The sequence below is a fragment of the Sciurus vulgaris genome (genome assembly GCF_902686455.1).
Source record: "Sciurus vulgaris genome assembly, chromosome: 5".
In the NCBI taxonomy this organism is placed as follows: domain Eukaryota; kingdom Metazoa; phylum Chordata; class Mammalia; order Rodentia; family Sciuridae; genus Sciurus; species Sciurus vulgaris.
The window spans coordinates 175,758,564-175,785,800 of record NC_136465.1 but is presented as its reverse complement, the minus strand read 5'-3'; the positions used below and the strand labels follow the sequence as shown (position 1 = coordinate 175,785,800).

Sequence of the window (27,237 nt, the reverse complement as noted above, 5' to 3'; positions counted from 1 at the left end):
TGAGTGTCCCCTAAAGACCCACGTGTTACAGGCTGGGTCTGCAGCCCATGGTACGTTGGGAAGTGCGGGGAACTTGAAGAGGCGGGGCCCAGTGGGTCATGGGGAGTGTCGAACAGGGAGCAGCGGCTTCCTCTTCCCTTTCTTTCGCTTCCTGGGATGAGGTGAGTGAGTGCCCTGCTGTGCCCTCCTGCCGTGCAGTGCCACCCCCCAAGGCCCAGCCTCCTCTTCCTAAGCTGGTTGTCTCAGGTGTCTTGCTGCAGTGCAGGAGGCTGGCCCGGGTCTGGGACAGCCACCAGGATGAGGGCAAGCGCTCCCGCAGGCAGCTCCCGAGCCTCGGCCGCAGCAGCCCTGCTCCTGCACCCGTCCTGGCCTGCACCTTGCGACTTCTGCACAGCCCCACGCTCCCCCTGAGGCCCAACTCTGAGGTCACCTGCTTGGAGAGCCTCCTGTGACCTCTGTGCAGAGGCACTGCTCCCTGCCTGGTGCCCCCGGGGAGGCAACACAGGCAGTGTCCAGCCTCATGCCCTCCCCCTTCAGGACCCCTGGGCCCAGAGTCCACTGCAGGGTAAGGATGCTGACCTTCCCAGCCACCTCTCCTGCTGTGTCTGGCGGGGCATGGCCCTAGTCCCCCTCTCAGAAGGAAAGCGAGCCAGTCTCTGGACAGTGTCAGCCAGTTGGGGAGCAGTTGGTGCTAGGGGCCTCTCAATGACTGACGTGGTTGCTGGGCTCCTCGTAGCGCCAGAGGGTGGCCAGGGTGTCAGACCCCTTTCAGTCAGCGGCATCTCCCAGATCTGGCAAAATGAGTTCCAGATTGTTCCATGGTTTTTCTGCCAGCACTACTGGCGGGACACGGGACACAACACCTCCAACAGGATTGAAGTGCAGTGTTGTCTCTAAAATTGAACCAGGCGCCCCTGCACTTTCAGCAAGCTCTGGAAAGAAAGTCTCGTACCCCCCACTGTTCTTATGACCCCAGCCATTGGAGGTGTGTTCCCAAACTCACAAAATAATATAATCCCCCCAATCATGGTGGGTGGGCTGCTTTTCCCAGGTGCCTCAGCACTAGAAGTCCTGCCAGTGTGACCAGTCCCCACCCTGAGTACCGGGCTTCAACTTCCCCTAACTGACCTCACAGCCTCACATGTGGCATCTGCTGCTTCTTCCACCCACTCCTTAAAACTCAGAGCCCCCTCTTCCATGGAGCCTCTCTGATTTCTGAGGCAGAGACATTTAGTCTGGCACTGGTTAGCAGTCTTGTGGGGCCATGGCTTTTAAGGACTGAAGATGGGGAAGGAAGTAAACAAGAACAACAGACCCTATGGCCTACAGATTCTAATATATTGCTGTCTGACCTTTTATGGAAATGCCCAACTTCCAACAACAACCCAAAAATGGGGCATCTTAAAGGCAATTTAAAAAATATAGACTATGGAGACAGAACTTCTTGAGAATCAAATTCAGATATGACACTGATTTTGGAACAGTCAGAAAATCAATGTAAAATAACAGGTTGGTCTGTTACATAATGGAAAAGGAAAACAACACACACAGTCATACACGATCAGAGAGAAAATGTTGGCAGGGATAAAACCTCAGGAAGGCGTCAAGTGGAAATGCTTGAAGTGAAAATCATCATAACAAAGCTAAAGAGTGTCATTGACAGACTTGCCCGCAGACTCAGCACAGCGAGGGAAGGAGTGTGAGCACAGGTCCGCGGCAATGCTCAGAGTGCAAGGGAAGAAGAGGGGAGAGAACGGATAACACATAAAACTGGGAACAAGGAAGGAGGACGTGAGGAAAGCTGTTTGAATAAATAATGACTGGGAATCTTCTAAAAGTACAGACTAGTTTTGTTAGCACCTGCCAACTGTTCTTCCAACTTCCCAAATTGAAAATGAAATCCTAAACTTGCAAAATGCCCTATTGAGGAAAGAAGCACACACACACACACTATGCACTCCCAGGCATGCCATATTCAAGTGGATACAAAGACCAAGAAAAAAATTTGAAGCCAAATAGGGAAAAAAGAAGACACACCATGTAGAGAGGAACAAGAAGAACTACAGCAAACCTCTCATCGGGAACCATGTTAGAAGACAGTGGAACAGCATTACTTTGGAGTGCTGAAGGAAAAACTGTCAAGCCACAGTTCAGTAGCCAGCAAAATAATAAATATGGAAGCCCTGAAGGACGGAGCGCTATGGGGACGCCACATGATGGCTGCTGAGGACAGCATGTGCAGGGAACACTGTCGTCCCTGGGTGAAAACTTAAGGAGAAGCAGGGTATCCACGTGACCTCCAAATGTCCCTAGATGCTGCAGGTGTCCACGTGTAGTTAACGAGTCCATGAATTCCTTGAGGCTGCTCCCTCCAGGAGCTTCACTGTCCCCTCCTTGGGTGACTCGCCTCTAACAGAGCAGTACCTGGGGAAGGGTGCCTTCACAGACCAGACACCTGGGACACCACTTGACCAAGGGCCCAGCGCTGGCACCACCAGGAGTAAGTCACTGTGCCACCATGCTACCTGGATGAGGTGCCTGAGGACACGCTACCTCTGTGGGAGACCCCCAGACAAGCCTATGTTGAAGCACATCCTACCACTCAACCAGACCCCTCCACACCCACGGTCAGGGAAAGCAAGGAAACACTGAGGCCCTGTCACCGCCCGGGCACTGAGAAGGCATGACAGCGGCCTGCGCTCTGGCCTCGTGGACTGAACACTGGAACAGTGAAAGGATGTTGGTGAGAATCGGTGCACAAAGTCTGGTGCCATGGACTGTTCTGACGTGACTTCGTGGTTTTGGTAAAAGGTGGTATGGGAGGAGCCCGAGGGGGTCTTCCACACACCGAAAATCATTCCGAATTAAGAGTTTCCGTCAGAAGGGAAACAGGTCAGAACAGCTCTTGAGTGACCTAACCTGCCCTTCCATCAGGAGAGCACGCCCAGGTGGGGCTGCTGAGGAGGAGGCCCCGGGAGCGCGGTGAGTCCCTGGGTGTGGTTTGGAGGTGCTTTGGCCCGAGGTCCGTGTGCTGGAAGCCCGGTCCCCAGGGTACCGGTGTTGAGGAGCGACCTTAGGAGGTGGTCCCGGAGGAGATGGCTAGCTGTGGAGGCACCCCATCAGAAGGGCTGAAGCCTGTCTCCCTGAGATCAGGCCTCACAGGTGTAGTCATCGTCAGCTTTAAAGGCGCTTTCCTGTTCCTCCAGCCCTGTCTCACATAGCACATGTCCCTTCTCAAGTGACCATACACAGCCAACACTGCCACATCGCACCCAGTTGTCACTGTGAAAAGTAGGGCACTGGGAACGTTTCTGAGGCAGTGCCACATGCGGGCCAGGACCACAGATTCACAAGTGCCTCCACAGATCAGTGCTGAGCGTTCCCCTGGCAGAGCTCCCTGCTCAGACCCTGTGGACGTCACTGTCACAAGCAAGGGGAAGTGGGCAGGGGTCCCCCAGGCAGCTGCAGGACCCCACCAGCACCTTCCACCCATGCCTCAGGAGGGCACTCTGGTGGCACAAGAGGCTGAAGGGCAGGCCTGGCTTCAGGGATGAGCCACGAGGACAGCTGCATGGGGCTCAGGCCACAGAAGCACCTGGCACCTGGGACTCAGGCACTGCTGCTGCCCTCCTGGAATTGTGACTCTACCTCTGACCTTATTTGTGAATGCAGCCCATGGGACAATGGAGCACTCACGGGGGGCAGGGACCTTGACTTGAGCCCCTGAAGTGCCCCTGAGGCCCTGGTACAGGGGCAGTCTGAGGACAAAGAGGGTCATGGGTAGTCTGGCACAGGCTACCCACTTCTGCGTACCTACCTGGGAGAACTCCCTAGCCTGTGGCTTCATTTACGACCCACATTGTCCCCAGGGAGGCCCCTCCTCCTTCCGGCCATATATTCATTGGGCCACTGGATACTTATCACTTGTGCTCCAAGGTCCAAACAAAACTGCATGTCCATCCTTAAACCTGTTCTTCCTGCTCCATGCTCCCCTCTATGACTAACAGCCAAGACCCACGGCTTCACCCCACATCCACCCTCACCAGTTTCTTCTCCTACATCCATTAGTCCAAGTCAGGCCACTAGGAAGTGCTCATCAAGTATGACGTGGACAGAGGGGTGGGTGGATGATGCATGGATGATGGATGGATGAATGAATAGATTGATGGATAGATGATGGATGGATGGATGGATGGATGATGGATGGATGATGGATAAGTTGATGGATGATGGATGATGGATGAATGGATGGATGGATGATGGATGATGGGTGGATGGATGATGGATGATGGGTGGATGGATGAATGATGTCTGGATGAATGAATAGATTGATGGATAGATGATGGATGGATGGATGGAGGATGGGTGGATGGATGAATGATGTCTGGATGAATGAATAGATTGATGGATAGATGATGGATGGATGATGGGTGGATGGATGAATGATGTCTGGATGAATGAATAGATTGATGGATAGATTGATGGATGATGGATGGATGATGGATGATGGGTAGATGATGAATGGATAGATTGATGGATAATGGATGGATGGGTGGATGGATGGATGGACTGATGGATAGATGGATGGATGATGGATGGATGGATGGGTGAATGGATGGATGGATGATGAATGAATTGATGGATGGATGGATGGATGGATGGATGAATGGATGGATAATGAATGGATGAATGATGAATGGATTGGTTGATTGGTGATGGATAATGGAAGGATGATGGATGATGGATGGATGATGGGTGCATAGATGGATGAATGGATGGATGGATGATGGATGGATGGATGATCAGTGGACAAAAATGGATGGATATACGGAAGGATGGGTCAATGGGTGTATTGGGGATGAGATGGGTGAATAGTTGGATGGATGGATAGATGGACAGACAGATGTAATGGAAGAACTCCTGCAGCTTGGGAGGCTCTGAGACGGGGATTATGTTGCCTGCAGTGCTTTCCTTGGACAATGCCTGGGCCCTTTGCCAAGGGCTGAGCTGCACGTGTCACTTCCAGGGAGGATCCAGGGCGATGGCCATGTCCAGGCGCTTGCGTCGGAGAGCAGGCAGTAAAGGTCTCTGAACCTGCCAGCACCCTCCTTCCGAGACCCTCCAGCCCAGGGAGGCTGGAGCAGGCAGGGGTGTGGTCACGGACACATGGGAGGGCCCCGGCCTCCAACTCCGTCCAGGACCCCAGACCCAGAGCCCCTCCACCAACTGCCCCACACGACACTCAGAGACACGCAGGAAACGCACCTGGCCTATTTTGCTTTTCTTTTTACAAAGACTTTATTGTCGGACATGCTTGACAAAAAAAAAATCACAGCCACAATCGAGCTATGCCAAAATGACTGAGGAGCACACGTCACCGTCATCCTGCGAGGAGTTGAATGAATTTTCTCTTAAAGGAACAGCTGCCGTCATAACTTTTCTTTTCCACATAAAAATACACCATATTCTGAAGATAACGTTAGGAAAAACATTTTTTTAAGTTTATAGTTCTTGGTCCGCATAGAAACTGAGCAGAGGTGACATGGAAAGGGCCTCGTGTTTTCCTACCCGCACACGCCACACACCGGAGGCACCAAGAGACCTTGTAAACACCCCTAGCCACCAGCAAACACCGCAGCCACACGGAGTCCTGCAGCCCCGCGGCCCACAGCACGGCCACCAGCCAACACGGCCTGCCAGGCTCCTGGGAACGCAGCCTGCCCTGCAGTGAGCCCGGCTCACAAGTCAGAGGACGCACAGCCTCCAGGACGTGGGGATGCGGGGACACTGGGCTCAGAGATCAGGATTCCTCGAAGTTCGAGGGGCTCTCAGTGGGAAATGAACCAGAGCTGGTTTTCAACAGGACCCTCCCAAAACAAAACAGAGCCTTGGACCATGCACTGCTCTGAAGGGGAGGGGGCTTCGGGGGTGGTGAAGTGAGGGCTGTGGAGCCAGAGAGCAGGGTTCAGATCCTGCCTCTACCCCTTTGTGCTGTGTGCCTTCAGGCAAGTTACGTCGCCTCTCTGGCCTCAATTGCCTCATCTCTAACTGGGAACCACAAGCAAACCTCACAGGACCATCTGAGGATGAAATGAGCTTGTATCTGCAAAAGGGCTCGTGGGAATCTGGTTCCCAGGCTGGGACCAGGGCCGGGGAGCCAGGCCCTCCACTTAGCCCCAGTACGTGAAGGGGAGCAAACCCCAGGGAATGAGCTGGTGCAGAGGCTACGCCTGTGATCCCAGCGACTCGGGAGGCCGAGGCGGGAGATCATCAAGTTCAAGGGCAGACTGGGAAACTTAGCTAGATCCTGTCTCAAAATAAAAACTGAAACAACTGGGATGCAGGGTGGAGCCCCTGGTTCAATCCTCAGCACTAGAAAAAAATCAGTAATCAGGACAGATTTTAATGTAATCCTAAAAATCAAAAAGAATGTAAGACATACCCCGTAATAGACGAAATAGCCACACTGTAAATAAAGACCCTCCAGCTGCCAGACCTGCTCCCCTCCCCAGCCCGCGGTCCCTCTCCCGTGGCCCATCCCTACACGCCCCGTCCCAGATCAAAGAGGGGCGGCTGTCCCAGTGCAGCTGCGGAGCCCAGGGCCCACTCGGCCCAGGCGCCATGTCCCTAATGGGCCGCTGGTGCCGGTAGGGAGGACTTGAGCACTCTGGGGGTCCTCGGCCACGGGCCAGCCACACAGAGCCCCGGTGCTGCGGAGACTCGCTCCGCAGGATGCGACCACTGCAGAGCTGCAGTGAGGGACACAGCACACGGCACTGAATCGGTGCGTGCGCGCTGGAAGGGGCACGAGCAGGCGCCCGGGAGGTGCCACAGCCTGGCCTGCAGAGTCTCCTGCTGCTGTGTTCCGCAGACAGGAAATCCCCCTGGGACCAAGCATCATCCCACCACCAAGGGGCCCCTCCACCGGGCTCCTGGGCACTCACCAACCCCAAAATCCAGGCTCTAGGCAAACGCCTGGGACGCTCAGGCTCTAGTTCAAGTCAGCAAAAAAGAGGAGGAGGGGCAGAAGCAAGGTCACCGCCGGCCTCCCGAGGTGTGCTCCAAATTCCTGAGAGGTCCCTGAGCACTCCTCGGAGCCTCGGCCACCAGCCGGCAACTCCCAGCCCTGCAGAAGAAGGGCTGTCCGCACACAGGCTACAAAACCTCCCGCCCACCCACCCTGGGGCCCCAGCCCCACGGACCCTCAAGCAGAGGAACACTTTGTGCGAGAACTTCCAGAACCTCCCAAGAGCAGTGGCTTCCTAAACCTGGGAGGAGGGCGTCAGCTGGGCCAAAGGACGATCCAGTCATTTCCCAAGCTGGTCCCTCAACCAGGCGTCCAGGGAGGTACAGGCAGAAGGGAGTAGGGCCAGCACCGCTGGTGGCCGCGCAGTCCTGGCTGCAGGTGGCAGAGGTGACAGTCAGTGATTTCCTCTATTCCAAGGCCTGGACCCCGGGCAAGGCTGGTCCCCATGGCCAGATGAGTGATCGGGCTGCTCTGGCGGAAGGGCACGCGGCTGGGGACCGAGCTGGCCAGGCGCGCAAGGCTGCTGCGGCAGGCAGAGGGGGTGCGGGGCGCAGTCAGGAGCTCCGGGGCGTGGGGAGGTCGATGACTATGGGCGGGTTCACGGGCTGGTAGTTCACAGTGCACACGGACGCGTTCACGTAGGTGGTCGTCCCATCCGCCATGACGCCGTACCCTGGAAGGCAAGCACCGCCCATCAGCCCGCGCCCCGGGGAGGGCGTGGGCGGGCGCCAGCCGGGGCTGAGCAGCTGGGCGAAGCCACTGCCTCTGGGGCGCAGGCTCTTCCTCCCCAAAAGGAAGGCGCTGCCAAGCCCGCCGCAGGGAAGGGGTGGTGCCATGGTGCAGCACAGCGCTGAGCTGAGCGAGAGCACGCCTGGGCCCCCAGCACCCTCGCCACGGTCCCCGCCCCTGCCACCACCACAGCCTCACCACGTCACCACCAACACCCTGCCTTTATGGTCACGGTCACCACCATCTCCACCGTCTCATCACCAGCCGCACTTCCTGTCGTCACATCGCCATCACAGGCATAGTGCCCTCCTCCCCATCCGCCCTCCGTCCCCAGCTCTGCCCATAGAACCCCCTTGTCCTGCAGCTCAGAGGGCCACCAAGCCAGGAGGGACGTCCAGCTCTGCCAGGTTGCCTGTTCTGGGACCCCGTTTTGCCCACATGGTGGTGCAGGACGTGGTTTGGGTCCCAGGCAACCCAGGTCTGACGCCAGAGTCTTGTCACCCCATGGCACATTCGCCGACTGGAGCTCTGGAATCGGCCTTGGATGGCTGGTCCTGCCCCCAAGCCCAAGAGCGCCCAGGGCCAGGCGTGGTCTGTCCACGCCAGCCTCCTGAGAACTCCGCAGAGGCCCTCGGGGGGCAGTCTGAGGCTTGCTGGCTCTGAGCTGGAAAATGACCTGGCGTGGGCCAGGCTCGGGTGGAGGCCGGGTCCCGCTCCAACAGGTCCACAGCCTGTGGGAAGCCCACCCCCACCTGCTTCCTGCGGACGGGGACGGCCTCAGACAGGCAGGACAAACGTCTAGAAGGGGCAGCAGAAGGATGCCTGAGGCCTGGGGAAGGCCAGGCCGTGCCAGGCGTGGGCACTCAGCCCGGGAGCTGAAGTCCCACTGGTCAACAGCCATGCTCCTGCTCCCCACATGTGAAGTGGACGTCCCCACGGCCCCAGGATGGGGCTCCCGCACCCCAGCACACAAGCCTGAACACCATGCCAGTGCGGGTGTAGAGAGGTCAGGGGTTCTCCAGGCCCTTGCACCTCTCGGGCAGGCAGGCTGTCCTCCACATTCATTAAGCACCTACTGCATGCCAGGCCCTGGGGATGTGAGGGACAAGACAGGCGCCGCCTTGGGGGACTCAGCATGGCCTGTCCGTCACAGCCGGTGTTCCCTCCTCAGGAAAGCCCTGGCCTTCCTGGGGCCCGGAGAACGGCACCCTCCTCTCCCATTATTAAACGTCCCCGGCAGCCGATGGCAGCTCCTGCCCTCCCGGCTGAGGAAGTGGGGGCTACAGGGAGGGCGGCAGCCCCTCTGAAGGGCCAGCGAGGGCCCCAGCAGTGAGGTCCCGCCCCTCCCGGTGCTGACCTTCGTGGATGTGACCGAAGACGTGCAGCCGCGGCTGGACACGCCTCTGCACCGTGTTGAGCAGCTCCACGCAGCCCACCCGCTGCATCTTCTGGGGGACCCAGTCCAGGAAGCCTGCGGGAGACAGGGGGCAGTGATGGGCGGGAGCCACTGGGGCTGGGCCTGGGCTGAGCTCCCGCCCGGCAAGCCCAGCCCCCAGGCCTCTGCTCCAGGGGCCTCATGGGTGGGCGCCACTGCAGAGAGCAGCACGCTGAGGCCCGAAGGTGGCCGGCGGCCGGGCAGAGCCGGGAGCAAGGCTTCCATGGCAGACCCTCAGCCAGCACCACGGAATCAGGGCGACAAACTTCCTCAGCCACCCAGCGGCTCACGTGGCCGGGCCCGTGCCTCTCCGCTCCCAGCCTCCGCCAGCCTCCCGGAGCCGACCCATATGGCAGCTGCTGATCATCCGCACATGGCTACACAAACGAAGATAATGATGACTCCGAACAAACAGGCAGGTTCCTCTCGGCCTGTTCAGTGGGCAAATAGCCCCTTGCTGCAAGTGCCAGCCAGGGGTGGGCGAGCTTCCCCGGAGGCGGGCACTGACTAGAGGTGAAACAGGCAGACGAAGAGTCAGATATGGGCGGGAAGCAGACCCAGGGGCTGACTTTCGGGCTCTGCGGCCCACTGGCTGTGTGACCTTGGACAAGCAAATTCACCTCTTTGTACCTTTTCATCCAACAATTGTAAGTGCTGTACTGGGCACTGGGATCCCACCTGCCTAGGGCTGGGCCCATCTCAGCCCTGCATGTGCCAGGAGGGGTCTCCAGCCTCTCGGACCCTGGCATTCATGCAGCCAGGACGTGAGGGCGGGCAGCTCCCAGGAGGCCTGGCACACAGGTTTCTGGCAAGCGTGTGGCCAGGGTGGGGCTCCCAGAGGGCAGGAGGTCCAGAGAGGCTGCCTTTGGAGGCAGGAAGAGGGAGGGGAGGGGAGACAGGGAAGAAAGAGGGAGGGAGGGGGAGGGAGGGGGAGGGAGGGAGGGAGGGAGGCGGAGGGAGGGCCCTTGGCCCAGAGCCTGGCCCAGATGACAGAGGATTTGGGATGTGGAAGGGATTGGCCTGGGATCAGGAGGGTCTGGGGACGGGAACCTGGTCTCAGCCCGAGTCCTGGGCCTCTGGCTTCCTTCGGTAGATGGGATGAGGACGTCCCCTTTCACCATCTGGGGGAGGGCGGCGCCGGGAGCTGGCAGGCGGTGGCGGCAGGTGGTAGGGCCACCTCCTGAGCAGGTTCGGCTGGGTGCTCAGCTGGGGTGGCCACACTGCGGGGGCCGTCCTCTGAACCGCCCTCCCGGCCACTCCTCCCTCCCCTGACCAGACCAACTCTGTTTTCTCTTCTGGAAGCCTCGAGTTTCTGCGCTACAGCCCACGGGCCCCTCCAGGGGGCACTGCGTGACACCAACCCTGGTGCAGCATCATCTGGCACAGCACTCAGCCCCGAGCGTGGGGAGTGGCCGCAGGCTCTGGGCGGCAGCTGGGGGAGCGGAGGCTGCCCTGAGCCAGAATGCTGGGGATCTGAACTTCACTCTAAGGACTGAGGGAGTCACAGAAGGTTCTAGAGGGACGGCATGGCGTAACTGATGATACAGAGAAGGCTCTCGTACGGATATGAGGAGAGGACCAGAGGCGGCAAGGGTGGAGCCTGGGGACCACTGAGGCATGATGGTCACGGTGAGGGCGAGGGGGGAGGTCCAGCAGTGGTGGGAGGTTGGGGAGGAGTGGGGACACGATGGACAGCATGTGGGTCCCACGTGGGAAGTCAGCGGGGGCCCGGGAAGTGGTTAGCAGGCGAGTGGGGGCCTCAGCCTGGACAAGGTGGTGGCAGGGGCAGAGAGGAGGGTCATGGAGGGTGGAATCCACAGCCCTGGGGACACGGGATGGGTGGCAGTGAGGGAGCAGGGTCACGGGTTTCTGATGGGCAGGGGCCTGGATGGAGCCACGCGGGGGCCTGGCACACTCAGCTCTGAGGACTTGGGTCTCGACAGCGGGGGCCTGAGCTCCAGTTTGTCCAGCATGAAGTGGGCAGATGATTCTGAGCTCCCCGTGGGTGGCACTGTCAAGCCTTGGCAAATGGCAGGCACTCGGGAGGTAAGAGGGACCCTGGGCTTCCTTGTCTCCGCCACTCCAGCAAGTTGGACTCAGAAGAGCCCCTCCAGGATTTCTCTGGACAGGCCAGGTGACCTCAGTTCAGAGCCTCAGGCCCCGCCCCAAAGCCACACCACAGACCAGCAGGTGAGTCCGGGGTCAGGTCGGCCAGCTCGGGGCAGCAGGCCTTACCCAGTGGCGGTCCGTGGGTGACCAGGATGTCAACACCGTCGGGAATGAGGTTCCACTTCTCCAACAGGGCTTGGCCTCGGGGGAGGTTAAAGCCCCAGCCGTAAAACCAGGGCTGCCTAGAGGAGAAGAGAGGGCGGTCACAGAGGGGACATCAGGACCACCTGGGCCCTGGAGACCCAATCGAGACAGGTAAGGGACCACCAGAACACTGAGCCTGGAGGGCAGGTGGAGCCAGAACAAGAGAGGCCCAGTCCATGTGGAGGCTGCCCCTTCCCTGCTTCCTGCGCTCCCCACCCCCTGGCAGCCACGCTGGAGCTCATTCCCAGATCTAGGGCAGGGCCAGGGGCCACCTGGCTGTTAACAAACCCCCAACCTGTACCCAGCCCGGACCTAGACCCATCAACGTAAGTCATCTCCTCAGTTGGCTCAGCGGTGAGCAGGTGGCTCAGATTCTTGGAGGGAGTCCCAGACATTTCTTTCAGTGACGAGAAAAGCAGACACTGTCATCCCTGTGTATGAACCAGTGAGCTTCTAGCCTAGGAACTGTCAGCAGAAATCAAGCCACTGCTTCATCATAACTACCACCATCATCATCACCACCACCATCATCACCACCATCACACCACCACCACCATCATCACCACCACCACCACCACCACCACCACCATCACCACCACCATCACCACCATCATCACCACCACCACCACCACCATCACCACCATCACCACCACCATCACCACCACCTCATCACCACCATCACCACCATCACCACCACCATCACCACCATCATCATCACCACCATCACCATCACCACCAGCATCACAATCATCACCACCACCATCACCACCATCCCCATTCAACACCACTGTCACCACCACCATCACCACCATCACCACCATCACCTCCACCATCATCACCACCACCATCCCCACCATCCCCATCGACACCACCATCACCTCCACCATCACCACCACCATCATCACCACCATCATCACCACCACCAACATCACCACCACCACCATCACCACCATCACCACCATCACCACCACCATCACCACCATCCCCCATCGACACCACCATCACCTCCACCATCACCACCATCACCACCACCATCATCACCACCATCATCACCACCACCACCATCACCACCACCATCATCACCACATCATCACCACCACCACCACCACCACCATCACCACCATCACCACCATCACCACCACCACCACCACCATCACCCACCATCACCACCATCACCACCACCACCACCACCATCACCACCACCATCATCACCACCATCATCACCACCACCATCACCTCCACCATCACCACCATCACCACCACACCATCACCACCATCATCACCACCATCACCACCATCCCCATCGACACCACCATCACCTCCACCATCACCACCATCACCATCACCACCACCCCACCACCATCACCACCACCATCATCACCACCATCACCACCATCCCCATCGACACCACCATCACCTCCACCATCACCACCACCACCATCACCACCATCACCACCACCACCATCACCACCACCACCACCAGCATCGCCATCACACTACCATTGCCTCCACCAGCACCACATTCAGCACCATGGTCAACACGGACCCTGGGACTCAGCCTCGGGACTGGGAGGTCTGGGCCCAGGCCAGGGTTTTCTAAACTGCATTTTGATGGATGGCAACAGCATTAGAAAAAAAAAAAGAATCAGGAGAAAGGGAACAGAGCCCATCAGAGCAGGAAAGGGACGGGCGCTTGACATATTCCACTTACACAAGCAAGTCCACGTGCCGAGGCCTGGCGTGCTCCCTGGCCCAGCAGTCCCAGGCAGGCCGCAGCCACTCTCCCAGCCTCTCTCCCAGCCTCCAGGCCGCTCTGGCTCCAGCCCCCACGCCAGGAGCACAGGGCATGAAGGCTGCCGCAGCAGGACGCACCAGGGTCCTCCGGGAGCCCAGCCCCGCCAGCCAATAGGAGAAGGAGCAGCGTGTTCCTGGCGCTGACTTTCACACACAGTCTCCATTTTTCAAAAATCTAATCAAATATTTACAAGGCAGGACGAGACTTCATCAGCATGGAGAGAAGGCAGCTGTTAGTTCTCCCCAGGCACCGCAGGGGGTGAGTTTTTGCTAGAGATGCTCAGAAACACATGAGAGACCCCCAAGGACCCCCACAGCCACCCTGGGGGGCCTCTGCCTGTCCCAGCTTTCCCTCAGCCAGCACTAAGGAGACTTCCTCTAGGGTGGCACTGGAAACACCTGACCTGGAATTCTGGGAAGCTGAACTCCACTCTGCCCGGAGGGAGGCCCAGAGAGGTTGGTCCACTTCCCAGGATTGCACAGCAGTCCAGGACAGGGCTGCGTAGAGAACCAGGTCTCAACAGGATTGTGGTCCATATTGATTCCTGTTTCCTTCCTGCTGCTTTTCTCTTCCCATCTCACCCCCATCCCTGGGGCCATGAGAACATCCCAAACGCACGGGCAAGCTGACTGTCCTGCAGGGGGACAGTGGGCACTGACACACAGCAGAAGGTGCTCGTCCCCTCTGACGGGTGGAGCGGGCCCTGAAGCTGGAGTCAGATGGCCTGGTTCTGCCCAGTGCTGGCTGCTGACCCCTCCCAGGCCGTTTCCTCCAGTGTCATGCAGGATAAGGAGGCTGTGGTCTGCAGACCTTGACCCCCCGGCTCACTGCTGTACCCACTGCCCGGCAGGCAGGGAGGGGCCCGTGTGCACTCCCGCGAGCACGGCTGGGTGCCCGGGGCTTGCCCGCAGAAGAGGAGGTGTCACGACTTCCATGAGAGTCTGGGGAACAGAGGAGGCAGGTCTGCAGGGACATTTCCAGAGGACACTTCTGAGCTGGGCTCAGGCAGGGGCCTTTCTTGAGGGCTGGCAGGAGGCACGGGGGCCTGAGCAGCCGGGCCTGGACAACGCCGGAACCGTCCAGCGTCCCTGCACGCAGGCTGGGCCAGGCGGGAGACGCAGTCTGCACTGGGTCCCTCCCAGCATGCTCTTTGGCCACACGAAGCCCCACCCCTCCCTCGAGGCCTGGCGTCTAGAACCAATCACCGTGACCCGCAGCCTCACGTCCTGCAGGACACCCCATGTTTCAACCAGGACAGGGCAGAGGGGACAGAGAAGGGCTCGTCACCTGAGCAGGACAGGCCAAGGGGACAGAGAAGGGCTTGTCACCTGAGCAGGACAGGCCAAGGGGACAGAGAAGGGCTCGTCACCTGAGCAGGACAGGCCAAGGGGACAGAGAAGGGCTCGTCACCTGAGCCGCGGGAAGCAGCTGGCCTCACCGCCCACGTGCGAGGCCCTGCGACCCTGGGTCGCCTGAGCCCAGGAGCCGCACCCCTGGTCTCCAACACAGCCTGCGCCTGGGCACCTCCCGGCCCCAGGAGGGCGGCGGATCCAAATTCTGGCTGCGCGAGGGGAGGCAGCTCCACGTCCTGAATTCCTGTCTTTTGGTTCTAAAGTAACCATTGGAATAATTTTCTTACAGAATGATAGTTGCCATGACAACCAGAGCAAATTTCCCTTTTCTGAAACAGATGTCTCATTTAGTTGAAAATTAGAATGTGAACAAACCCATGGGAAAAATTAATTCAAACTCTAACAGAGCGCTGAATACGTGATCCCTCGGAGGTTAACCCCTTAGCAGCCCTTCTGGGCGCGGATGGCAACCCCGATCCAGCCTAATTAAGCCCGCTTAGCCAATGTAAATGACCTCTCGCGTCATGAAGGCGTCCCCCCCACGTGCGCGCAGCGAGGGGCGGTACTCGTCTGCAGCCAACTGCAGAGCAGGGCTCCTGCCTCCCAGGATGGCTGGCGGGGCCCAGGGTCAGCGAGGGGCACAGCCACCCCTGGGGCACGAGGGCCCAGGGCAGAGAGGCCTGGGTGGCCCTGAGTGGGCCTGACCCCAGTGGTGCAGTGCCTGAGGGGAGAGGGCAGGGCCGCTGAATGGGACTCTGAGGACCACCCACACAGACTCTGCTCTCACACCCGGCCCAGCGAAGTGGCTGCCATGGCTGCCCCCACTTTAAGAAGCCAGGGTACTGAGGGGCACCAGAATGGGGCACAGGCCATCCCAGAATGACGACTATGCTCCCCAGAAGAGACCTCACCCTTCCCAGCAAACCCCTTCACCAGCCGCTGCCTCAACTAGCTGCTCAACTAACCCTCAGAATAAAACTGTCAGGGGATATGGAAAACGTAGCACAGAGAAGTCGAACAGTGTGTCTGAGGACGCACAGGAAATAAGAGGGGCTTGGACCAGGGTTCCAGGCTCCTGCATCCTGTGCCCAAGATGGCTGAGGCAAAGAGGACCTGGCAGGGTGGGCACAGCGCCCGCTCTTCAAGAGTGACTGCCTACCTGCTGTGCTAAGCAGCTCCGAGTGCACCTGGAAGGTCCCTCTGGGCTGAGCTGGACAGGGAGGAGGAGGCCTGAATCTCTTACACCATCTTCCCCACTCAAAAGCCCTCCATGGCTCCCCACTGCCTTCAGGACAAACCCAGACCTCACGGCCTGGCACATCAGGGCTTCAGATTGCTCCAGCCCTCTTCCAGATGATCCTTCCAGATTCCCTGCTCAGTCCACCACCCAATAGCCTCCATAGCCACTTTCGTTTCCTGAGCAGCCTGGCCTGTCCCACCTCCAGGCCGTGCTGCTCCAGAGGCCTGACATGCTCTACTTAGCCTTCCTTCATCAGCCATCGTCCTTATTCATTAAGGCCTGGCTCAAGGGCCTCCCTCAAGAGTGTCCCCTGATCAATGCTCAAATGAGCATAGAGGCTCCCTCTGCACCCGGACTGCTCTTGCACCCATTCCTCCAGGTCAGAACCAGGGCAAATCCACCTGTGAATTCCTCATACCCAACAGAGGGCTGGCCCAGGTGGGCTTCAGGGAGGGTTTGCTCAAGGTGTGCACACATGAATGAGGGATGAGGAAAAGATGGAGTGAACCAGCAGGCGCCCTACTTGCCGGGCAGGTGGGAGGAATCACACACTAGCCAGCTTCGCTACCCTTGTGGGAGCCCCACCCTAGAAACCCCGACAGTCAAGCCCCAGGAGCCCATCAGGAAGAAGGATCACGCACTCTTGCCACATTCTGAGTTCCTGTTCTGTCCTGCCCCCTGTGGGTCTGCCCAGATGGGACTGCGTGACCATGTACAGAAGAGACCACAGAGGTAAACCCAGGGTGCTCACATCCCTCTGCTCCATCCAGAGCCCCGGGAGCTCAGCTCCCCGAGGGACCCCCGCAGCCCATTTTCCAGGACAGGAGCTGGGGACACTGCGGGCTGGGCTCTCACCTGTCGGGCGGCCAGCATGAGCGCCTTTGCAGGAGGAGGATACAGGCCTCTTAGGTGGACCTGTGGGGGCAGAGTGAGCTCTTGCCCCTCCTGACCATCCTCTGGTGTCATCCTGCCGGGGAGATGCAGCCCAGCCGGACATGAGGCCGCCCCCTCAGGGGCTGGCACAGCCTCTCTGAGCCCCCAGAAGGGCTGCCTGGGCCCCCCCCCAGGCCTGGTCCTGCACCCGCCTGCTGGTCCCAGTTGGCACCACCCCCAAAGAAGCCAGGTTTCCCGGGGCCGCCAGCGTCCTGGTGAGGCGCCACTGGCTCTCCAGCTGAGGAACCAAAGCTCAGAAAGGCCAGGCAAAGGCCCGAGTCCCCAGGCAAGTTCCCGTCCACACCAAGACGGGCAGGAGGACGTGGGGCTCCTGGGGACAACCCGCTGCCCAGCCCCCATCGCCACCTGCCTGGCTCTGGGGAGCCGTGCTGCGTCATTTCCTCTTTCCGCACCCCCACCCTGGGCTGGGGTACTGAGGCAGGGGCTGCGGGAGGTGGGACCCCGCTCCCCGCCCCCAGGGCCAGGCACTGAGAAGGGACAGGTCTCCGCGGCACTGCGGCGTGTCCCCGAAGCCTGTCACCTCACAGTGGCCGGGGCACACCGCCGTGGTGGCCGCAGCAGCAAGGTGAGCGGAACCCAGGAGAGGTCCCTCGTCACTCCTGATTCGTCCCCACCCGTGCAGGGCCTCCATCTCTTGTCCCTGGGACTCTGCGGCCGGAGGAGCAGGCGACGCGTTTGGAACGTGGCTCTCACGTAGGAGAGCGAGCACCTCTGGGCCGGGGGCCTCCAGGAAGAAGCGGCAGCCGGTCAGTGCCATCTGGCAGGCCAGAGGAGGGCGGAGACGGAGGGGCAGGAGGGAGCTGCGTGCAGGGCAGGACCCCGGTGGGCGCGGGACAGTGGGGGCACCCTGCAGTCGCGGCACAGGGTCCCTCCCTGCCACTCTCTCACAGCACAGGGGCTCAGAAGGAAAGCGTCACCGGAGGGGCAGGAATCCGGGACCCCTCCTGGGTTCTGCGGCCTGGCGGGCCAGCAGCGGGCTCGGCGGTGCCCGGGAGGGCCGGGCAGTGCCCGCTGGGGAGCCCGCCCCATCCGCCTGCACCCAGCTGCGCCCTGCACTGAGATCCAGGACTGAGCACCGGCCCGTCCCTCCCAGCCCAGCCTCACTGAGCTGCCTGCAGATCGGGATGGAAGGACTGGCCTCACCCGTGGCCCGGGCAGGCGGACGGGGCTGCTGGGGCTCCGACTGGCTTCCTGAATGAATGGGGAGGCAGCCCGGCTGAAACCCTGGAACCGCAAACCCTGCCACGGACCCTGCTTCAGAGGCGCGGGGACCACGGCCTCCGGCCAGAGTGGGGCGAAGGCCAGGAGGTGACAGAGGAGGCGGCCCAGGCCTGGCTCAGGCAGGTGGCCCTGCGACCTGCCCTCCGTCAAGCTGGGCCCCAGAGGGCTTCAAGAAAAGGGTGACCCGGAAGAGCTGCCCGGTGACCCCGTGGTCAGGAAGCCCCAGGCCAAGCAATGCACGTGCAGGGGCCCCACGGGGTTCACCCAGACCCGGGCAGACCAAATCGTCTCTGAGGGGCGCCCCTCACCCAGGCCACCCCAAGCTGGGCTCTGCCCCCAGGGCCGCCCAGGCCTCCCCACGGAGCCTCAAGGGGACAGGAGAGTGGAGTTCATCCACACTGCCCGACGCCTGGGCACAAACGCGTACAAAGATCCTAAATGTTCCTTGAGAGTGAAGGGTTCAAGGTCAGGAGCCGGCACCGTCCACCCACCACACACGGCGCAGGGGAGGCCAGGGGCTCAGGAGCACAGTGGCAGGTGCTGTCCAGCCAGGCTCACGTCACAGGGCTTCCTGAAAAGGTGAGGTCACCAGGAAGCCTTGAAGCCAGGTGGACGTGGCCCAGGACAGACGGCCAGATGGGCAGAGCTGGCCCCTCTGGTCTCCCATCAGCAGGCGGCCTGGGCCCGTGATAGCCAGGACAATGGGGGCTGCCAGGTGGGACCCCACCCAGCAGCCAGGTCACGACCGAATTCAGGTGGAGGGCACGTGAGAGGCCAGGAAGAGGCCGGGCTGGGCCCCTGTCCTGTGTGCTTCTCTGAAAGACGCATTTCACACGGCGAGGGGCACCACCCGCAGCCGACCCCCAGCCCTGGGAGTTCCTGGAGCAGGATGTGAGTCCCGGGCGCCAACAGAGGCAGGCCCACCTCCCCGAGGCCTGAGGACAAGCGGACGGCCAGCAGGCTGCACAGGGCCTGGCTGTGTGAGGCGGGCAGGTCCCTGAGGCCCGGCTCCTAGGAGGTCCCGCCCGGCCGGAGGCAGCCGGGCCTCAGAGCCGGAAGGAGGCCACTTCTCCAAGTTGAGCGTCTCAGCAGGTTTAGCTCCTCCTTCCAAAACGCCAGAAGCGATCCGAGCAGACGGACGAGCTGCCCGCCAACTTCACTTTTTTTTTTTTTTTTTTTAAATCAAGGCCGTTTTCAGTTAAATGAGAACAAAAATGCATCCAAAGTCCATAAATGAATACGCACGCAGACGGGTGTTTTTAACACTTCGGGTTTTGTAACAGCTGAGTTCCTCCTCGCCCCGCCGCCGATTCCGGCTCCCTTCCCTCAGCGGCTCCTGGTGAGGCCCACAGCGCGGCTGAGCGAGGGGACCAGCCACGAGAACCAGCTGCCCGAGCCCTGCACGGGCAGTTCCCTGGAGGGCGGCCACACAAGCACGGGCCCAGGAGACTTGTGTCCCCGCCCTGCCCAACCAGGCGTGGAGCAGAGGCCAAGCCCGGCTGGATGGGTCAAGGGGAGCGGAAGGGACCTCTGGACCTCAGCAGGGGTGTGGGAAGCCAGAGGCTTTAGAGAGGTCAGCACAGATAGGGGCAGGACCCAGCGGGCAAGGAGTTGACGACAGGCCTGGAGGAGGCCGCAGAACGGTGTGGACGCAGGAGGGACAGGCCAGGCATAGAGCCTAACGCAGGCCCCACAGCCTGGCCCTGTCCACCTGTTCATCCATCCAACAAGCATTTATCACGATGAGCCAGAGACTGTCCTGGGCACTCAAGTCAGGTCCAGAGAGATTCAGTAAGGAGACAGGAGACCAGGCGCTGGCCCCGTGGAAGCACAGATGATCTAGGAGGGAAATAGGTGGACGGAAACCTACTGTCAGAGACTCAGGCGGGGTGGTCCTGAGCTGGATGGACTCACAGACTGGGAGGGAGCCCACGGCAGACTCCAAGTGTGGACGCAGGGGAGCACAGAGCAGAGGACGGTTTCTCTACACAGTGACAGCCAGGCGGTGTCACAGGGAGAAGCCCACCAGGGGACCCGACCTCACGCCATCAACACCTGCATCCAGCGCCCAAGCTTGACAGGCAAAGCCACGAGGTCCCGGAAGCCAACCTAGAAACCAGACAACTTCAGAGGAGGGAGGACCCCACAGGACACAGCAACTCCCACAAGAAGAACACTGCAGCATTCCACACGCCACAATCGAGAACATCAGAGCAACAGCGGCTGGACGGGGCAGGCAGAGGGCCCAGGGGAAGCCTCTGCCCCATTCCTCCTGACCAAGGGCCCAGTGTGATCAGAGCTGGAGAGCAATGTAAAGAGGCGCAAGACACTCATCGAATGAAATCCTAAACTGCAGTAAGAAAGAACCAATTTACAAAAGCACATTGCAATATGGAAGGATGTTAAAAATATAAGCTAAAAAAAAAAAAAAGCAGACACCAACTCTCTCAAACTGTGTGGATTCATTTTTATAAAGTACAAGGGACAGGCAGATGCAGGGCTAGCAGGGAAATCTCTGTACCTTCAACGGGGTTTTGCTGTGAACCAAAAACCGATCTAAAACACAAAATCTCATTCTTAAAAAAAACAAAAAGAAAACAGACAAACCAAACTAGCTCAGGCTTGGGATTTGCTGGACGAAATACAGCAGACGCAGATACAGGCAAACATCAAATGAAGACCAAATTATTCTCCGGTATGAGCACGTCCAACCGTGTCACGTGACACTCATTGGAAACAGCAGTCCCTCTGCCTCCCACCAGCCCCCGCGGCCTGGGCTCTGTGCGGCACCCGGTCCCAGGGCCCTGCAGGGGCTGGGCATGGCCACGTGGACAGCACCAAGCTGGGCCGGGTTATGCAAGGCTTGGTCACCCTGAGGTGTCCATCGCTACGGGCCCCCTCGCCTGGATGGCAGTGCCAGACTTGATCCACAGACCAGGCGCACCTGGGCCGCCGCCAGGCAGAGCACCTCCTGGTGGCAATGCTCACCCTGCTGCGCCTGGGTCTGCTCTTCCTGGCTTGCTCTGGGGTCCTCAACACGGAGGCCAGCCCTGAAAGAAGCTGTGCTCCCAGGCACTCCCAGGCGCTCCCAGGCACTCCGGAGGACACTGGGCACCCCCAGCCAGCCTCTACTTGCACGCGGCTCGGGACAGGAGCTCCCTGCTCATTAAAGCCACGTCAGCTCTCCTCTGGGCTCCTGCCTATGGGAGACAACCTGCCTCCTGTGGCCCCTCTGGGTCCCTGCCCTGCCTCCCGGGCCACGTGTCTGCCCTCGGTCCAGCCAGCCTCACCACGAGCTCCTGCTGCTGCTGCTATCAGGTCACTACGCTCAGGTCCATTCCACCCGACTCCCCGCCCCACCTGGCTGGCATAACCACCCCCTAAAGCTGGAGAGAACCTCTCCTGAATGCCGCACGTCAGCCGATGTTAAAGGAGGGAAAAGAAGAGGGAGGCCCTGCGCATCTGAACTCACCGAGGCCACCGCCAGCTTTGCTGCCCACTCCCTCCCGACCAGCTGCCCTACGTGAGGGCAGCCAGCACCAGGGAGTTGAGCGCACCCACCCCGAACCTCGACAGGCAGCTGGAGGGGGCGCCACCTGCCCCACCCAGCACCAGGCAAATCCGCAGCTGGGCCAGGACTGACGCCCAGCCGTGAACGCGCTCGCAGGACGGGCCACTACCACTTCCACGGAGAGGCTTCTGGCTCCATCAGGGCACCAGCAGCTAGGGTCCCCTCCCACTGAGGAGTCCAGGAGGGCAGTGCCCATCCCCCCACCTTGGGCCTGGGCCCCACTACTGGCCACAAAGCCAGGCTTGGGAGGCTACCCAGCTTATCCGGGGTCCACCAAAGCTCAGGGGCAGGGCTGGGCCTGACTCCTGAGCCTCGGCTCTCACCACCCAGGAGCGCTGGCAGGTGAGCAGACAGCCCCGGTGCCACCCCAGCCCTGGAGGACAGAGGACGGTCACCCAGAACCTGCCAGCACACTCTCCATAGCCGCCTGGCTCCCAGGAGAGGGTCCCCCGTGTCTCTGGCACACACGCACATGCAGGTCGCGTGGAGTAGGGGAGTCAGGGAGGCCGTGGGTCCGGCCTGCCTGTCTCAGGTGGGCAGCGTGTCCTCAGGCACTCTGGCTCCTGGGGGGACCCTGAGGGGACCCTGAGGCCACCAGCAGCAGGATGGGGAGGGCGGGCGGGTGAGGCTCTCACAGGAGCCCGCCCAGCCCTGGGAACACGCAGGCTGCTCCCTCTGTCAGCCACATCCTCCCGGGCTCTTAGCGGTTTCTCTCTCTTCAGCCTCTGGCTGTCCCCGGGGTGAGGCCTCCCTGGCCAGCTCCCAGGGCCTCCTCCCGGGGCCTCCCCCTCAGGGCTCTTACTGAACAAGGGAACTGGTGCCCACTGTCTCCCACAGGAGGGCGGTCTGCCCTTGGGTCCAGGACCCAGGGTCCAGGCGGGCACCTGGCGCCCAGCCAATACTTGACAAATGAATCACCAAGCTCAGTCATGAGGTCGCAGGAGCTTCCTTCCCCCAGGCCTCAGGTCCCTCGGGATGAGACGGAGGCCTGGCACTCAGGAGGTGTTGGGAAAGGAAACTTCACGTCCAACCAGGGGCCTGGAGCAAAACCTAGGCTCAAGAATGTGGGTCTGCTGGCTTCCCCACCTGCAGAAAGCCCACACCTCCTTAGCCCCAGCTCAAAAGCTGCCTGGGTCAGGAAGCCCTCCTGGATCTCACCAAGCCCTTCTCAGAGCAGGTTTAGGATCCCACCCCACTGTCCAGGCCCAGGTCTCGCCCTGCCTGCAGCTCCTCTCCTGCTGGGCCTGGTGATGGGAAGGGGTGGAGGGAATGCAGGCCTTGTGCTCCGACCCTCAAGGCAGCCAGGAGCTCAGGTCCGTGACTTCCAGGCTGGAAGCCACACAGGCCAAGCTCCAGCCTCGGGCCCGGACCTGTCTCAGCAACGGAATGTGGCCTGGCGGTGAGGCCCATAGGTCACCCATGGGCCCCGGGAACTGGTTGTGGAAGGGGTTCTTGAGTGCACAGAGCTTCCCTGGAGGACGTGGCAGGACCCTGAGCAAACGTCAGCCCCAGCCCCCACGATCGATCCTCCAGCTCCACAATCCTCCAGCCCCCCATGGGGCTGGACAAGGCCACTTGGGAAGGACAGTCCCTGCAGCAAATAACCAGAATGAGGTCTCCATTCCTGCAGCAGCAGTGGGGACAGACGCTGGGCTCAGACGAGTCCCTGACACCCTACGACCATCTCTGGAGGAGGCACACTGCACTCCCATTTGCAGAGGAGCTAAGCGCAGAGAGGTGAAGTGACTCACCCAGGGTCACACAGCCCATAAGAGGTGAAGCCAAGCTCCGAGCTCGGGCAGTCTGGTGCTGGAGCCACGTTCTTAACCTATATGGAATCGACTTAGAAGAAAAGAGGCTTTGCGGGGAAGGTGGGGCTGTAAACCCCAGGCAAAGAGGTCCCGTCCGGATTCCCGCCTGGCACTCAGAGCTTCTCACCGCTGCCCACCCGCCTCTCCTCTCCCCTCCCACATGCGCCTGACGCCCAGGCCTCCCACTGTGCCCAGTGCACCTCCAGAGACCCTCCTAAAAGACCCTCCTGCTCTTCCTGCCCAGCCAGACGTCTTCAGGGCTCTGGCTGCCCTCTTTTCTCCTTGTCCTTGGTAGTGAGATCATTACCCCTGAGAGCCCACAGGCCCTGTCCAGGTCCTCACAGGCCATGGGAGGCCACCAGCCTCCAGCCACAGTGGGCACCATGTGGCATCAACCAGGCCGTCCAGGGCTGCCTGGGTCACTGTGTCGGCAGCAGCTGTCCCCGGGGCCCTTGCACCTGCATAGCCCACATGCCCAGGTGCCCCTCAGCCTCCTGCCTGGGAATGTCCTTCTCTCATTCGAGGAGGTACCCCCATCCTCCAGGGAGCCCTCCTGGTCACGCCACACTGGGAAGCACATGTGGTCTCTCCTCCCATGTATGCCACCTGCCTCATCGTCCCACCTCCCTGCAGGGCAGGCGCTAAGTCAGTCCTCACGGGCTGAGAACAGATTCTGGAGCCTTCAGTTCAGCACTCAGATCAGTGACTGCTCAGAAGCAGTTTGTTGCCATCATCATCATCATCATCACCATCGCCACCATCACCATCACCACCACCATCACCACCACCATCATCACCATCATCACCACCATCACCACCATCACCACCATCACCACTATCATCACCACCATGACCACCATCACCACCATCACCACCACCATCACCACTATCATCACCACCATCACCACCATCATCACCATCATCACCACCATCACCACCACCATCATCACCATCATCACCACCATCACCACCATCACCACCATCACCACTATCATCACCACCATGACCACCATCACCACCATCACCACCACCATCACCACCATCACCACCATCACCGCCATCACCACCATCACCGCCATCACCACCACCATCACCAACACCATACATCATTGAATCCTCAGCGTCACAACCTTAGTAACTATGGTTACCACCTTCACCATCACCACCACCGTCACCATGACAATAATCACCATCCTATCACCAGGGTGTCCAGGGACATAACAACCATCACACAGAATGGTCAGAACCATCCCTCACCTTGACCACCACCCAGCCGGGCAAGCTCAGAGAGGAACCCCATCACTCTGTCCCCAGTCAGAATAAGAGCTCGGTATTGCTTGTTTGGGACACAACTGCCATCCCTGAGCAGTAAACCAGGCTTCTGGCCACCCAGGGAAATTCCGACTACCCTTCCTCCCTTCCTCCCTCGGCACAGGAGAAGAACGAGGGCAAAGACTCCAGTGCTGTGGCCCGAGGTTGAAAGCAGCGCTCTGGAGACAGACTGCTTGGGTTTCATCCCGTTCTGCCCCTCCCTAGCTGTGGGACCTCTGGCAAGGGCCTCACCCTCTCTGTGCCTCAGTTTCCCTGTTATGAAATGGAGATAATAGCAAAATACTGTCCTGCGAGATGACATATAGCGCATAGGATAGAGCTGATGTCACCCTTCCTGGCTACATGTGGGGAAGCCGAGGCCCACGGGTGGCAGGGACCTGCCTAGGGTCACACAGGGTGAAAGGAAGAGATTCAGCCCAAGTCTCACTACCCAGAGCTCCCTGCTGCTCCCATCTCCTGGCCCTGCTCTCAGCCTTGGCTCCGGGCCTGGAACCTTCCGGCCTGGGTGGCCGGGGTCGCCTGGGTGAGAGCCACACCAGGTGCACTCACCATGGAGAGCCATAGATCCGGAAGCCCCGCACGGTGACCTCGGCGTCCTGCAGGTAGATGCAGTTGGTCAGCAGCGACTGCACGTTCTCATAGTTCTCGGGCTTCAGCTTGGACACGGATGGGAAGTAGTAAAAGTCCTGCTTGATGAGGTCAGCCATGAACTCCTGGTCGAAGGTGAGCTCGTGGTTGCCGGCGATCACCACCTTATACTCGTAGGGAAGGCTGCCTGCAGGGGTGGACACACAGCGGCTCTGCTGGACTCTCTGGACGCCCAGAGGGACAGAGGCCAGGGGAGCTGCGGAACCTCTGAGCAGGGCCCAGCTGCCAGCCCCCACCCAGCACCCGGATCAGCAGGGCCCTGCCCGCCAGGCCTCAGCTAGCTGTGGCTCCTGGAGACCAGGAGATGGCTGGCCAGCATCCTCCAGGCCTCCAGCCGCAGGATGCCCGTCCCGTCCTGGGGACAGCTCCACCTCCATTTCTTGACTGCTTCCCACGGGAGGAGCTTCACCCCATACCCTTGCCCCGGCTGCCACCCGCTCCGCGGTCCCAGGCTCCCGCCTCCTGGAGCCTTGGGTCCTCAGCCTCCACATCCCAGCAAGAACTGCAAGCCCTCTGCCAAGCCCAGTTCAGCCTCTGAAGACCCCATGCCCAGGGAAGGTCGCAGTGCCCACCTGCCCCTCTGCAGAACTCACAGACACAGGGGGTCTTCGACTCCATTTACAGGATCAAAATGGAAACGTCTGAGGACTGCCCCTGGCACGGGCAGTAGCACTCTGCCCTCTGCCTCTCCTTTCCTCCTCGGGACCCCTATGCAGCGTTGCACAGCCTCAGCGGAGACCTGGCTGTGGGCTTGCTCTGGATAGTCGCCCAGCAGGACCCCCAACACCAGGCTGGCCCTGACAAGCCAAGATCCCCCCCCCGTCCATAGCCTCAGAAAACACCCACCTTGCCGGCCCAGAGCCAGCTGCCCGTCTCAGACCCCCTGCCCCTCCCCAGCCTCAGCTGCTGGGCTCCCACAGGCATAGCAAGAGTCGCGGGGGCCTGGACTTGGATCCAAGTGAAACGTGGAGGTGAGCTTGGTGGCCCAGGTCCTCTTCCAGCCCCTCTGGTGGGCCAGACCAGGGCATCAGGAGAGGGATGTCCAGAGAGTCCAAAACCACTTCACCCAGGAGTGGGTGGACACTGGGTAGGACATCTGAACAACGTACACTCTGGCTCCTGTGGGAACACTAAACTTCACTGCTGCTTCGTCCCCGTAAGCAAGATGCTTCTGCCCCGAACCCTTTGATGATTGGCCAGCTCCACCCCAGGGGGTTCCTGGAGAATACGAATATGAACCCCCATTACGTGCCAGGGACTGGTGGGCTGTGGTATCTTTGCAGTGGTCAGATGTGGAAAGCGAGGCTCGGAGGCCGGAGCACGGCGTGGTGGAGCACAGGGCCAGGAGACGGCCCAGCTGGACTCCAAGGCACTGCCGTGCCACCTGAGTGCCACCCCACTCCAGCAGAGCTGGGCATGCACAGCCTCATCCCGAGCCCCGAGGGCTGGCTCCCTGCAGGGGAGCACAACCCAGACAACGCTGGGGGTCCTCCAAGCCCCCACTAACGGCCAGCTGGGCCACCGAAGATCCACACTTCACGGCGTATCCTCTGCATTCCTGGGTGACTGTGACCTCCACAAAATTGCAGAGAAGACAAAGGGCCTGGCTTTGCAGCCAGCGGACTCTGTCCCAGTGACTCACCTGGGAAGTCACTCTGAACACTGATTCCCTGTGATCACAGTGGGCACGCCTGGTGACCCCCTTCCCGGGGGCTAAGGACCTTCTCTGGCCCCCAGCCTCCCTGTGGCTCCTTCACTCCACCTCCTCCCAGGAGCAGCGGACAGTGGACTGGGACCCCCTCTGTCTCC

The 27,237-nt window shown here is 60.3% G+C and overlaps 1 protein-coding gene across 4 annotated transcripts in view; it reads right to left on the bottom strand.

Annotated features, from left to right (window-relative positions):
• Nucleotides 1-5,285: 5,285 nt before the first annotated feature.
• Nucleotides 5,286-27,237, bottom strand: part of MPPED1 (metallophosphoesterase domain containing 1) — a 67,806-nt gene continuing 45,854 nt past the window's right edge. For 3 of the 4 annotated variants that reach the window (XM_079143319.1, XM_079143318.1, XM_079143320.1), the window contains 4 exons: nt 25,330-25,555; nt 11,427-11,542; nt 9,114-9,227; nt 5,286-7,700 (listed from right to left, as the gene is read on the bottom strand). In XM_079143319.1, the coding sequence (XP_078999445.1) occupies nt 7,582-7,700; nt 9,114-9,227; nt 11,427-11,542; nt 25,330-25,555 (575 nt within the window). In that variant the 3' untranslated portion in view covers nt 5,286-7,581. The remainder of the gene's footprint in view (nt 7,701-9,113; nt 9,228-11,426; nt 11,543-25,329; nt 25,556-27,237) is intronic. The other variant, XM_079143321.1, reaches the window with a different exon arrangement.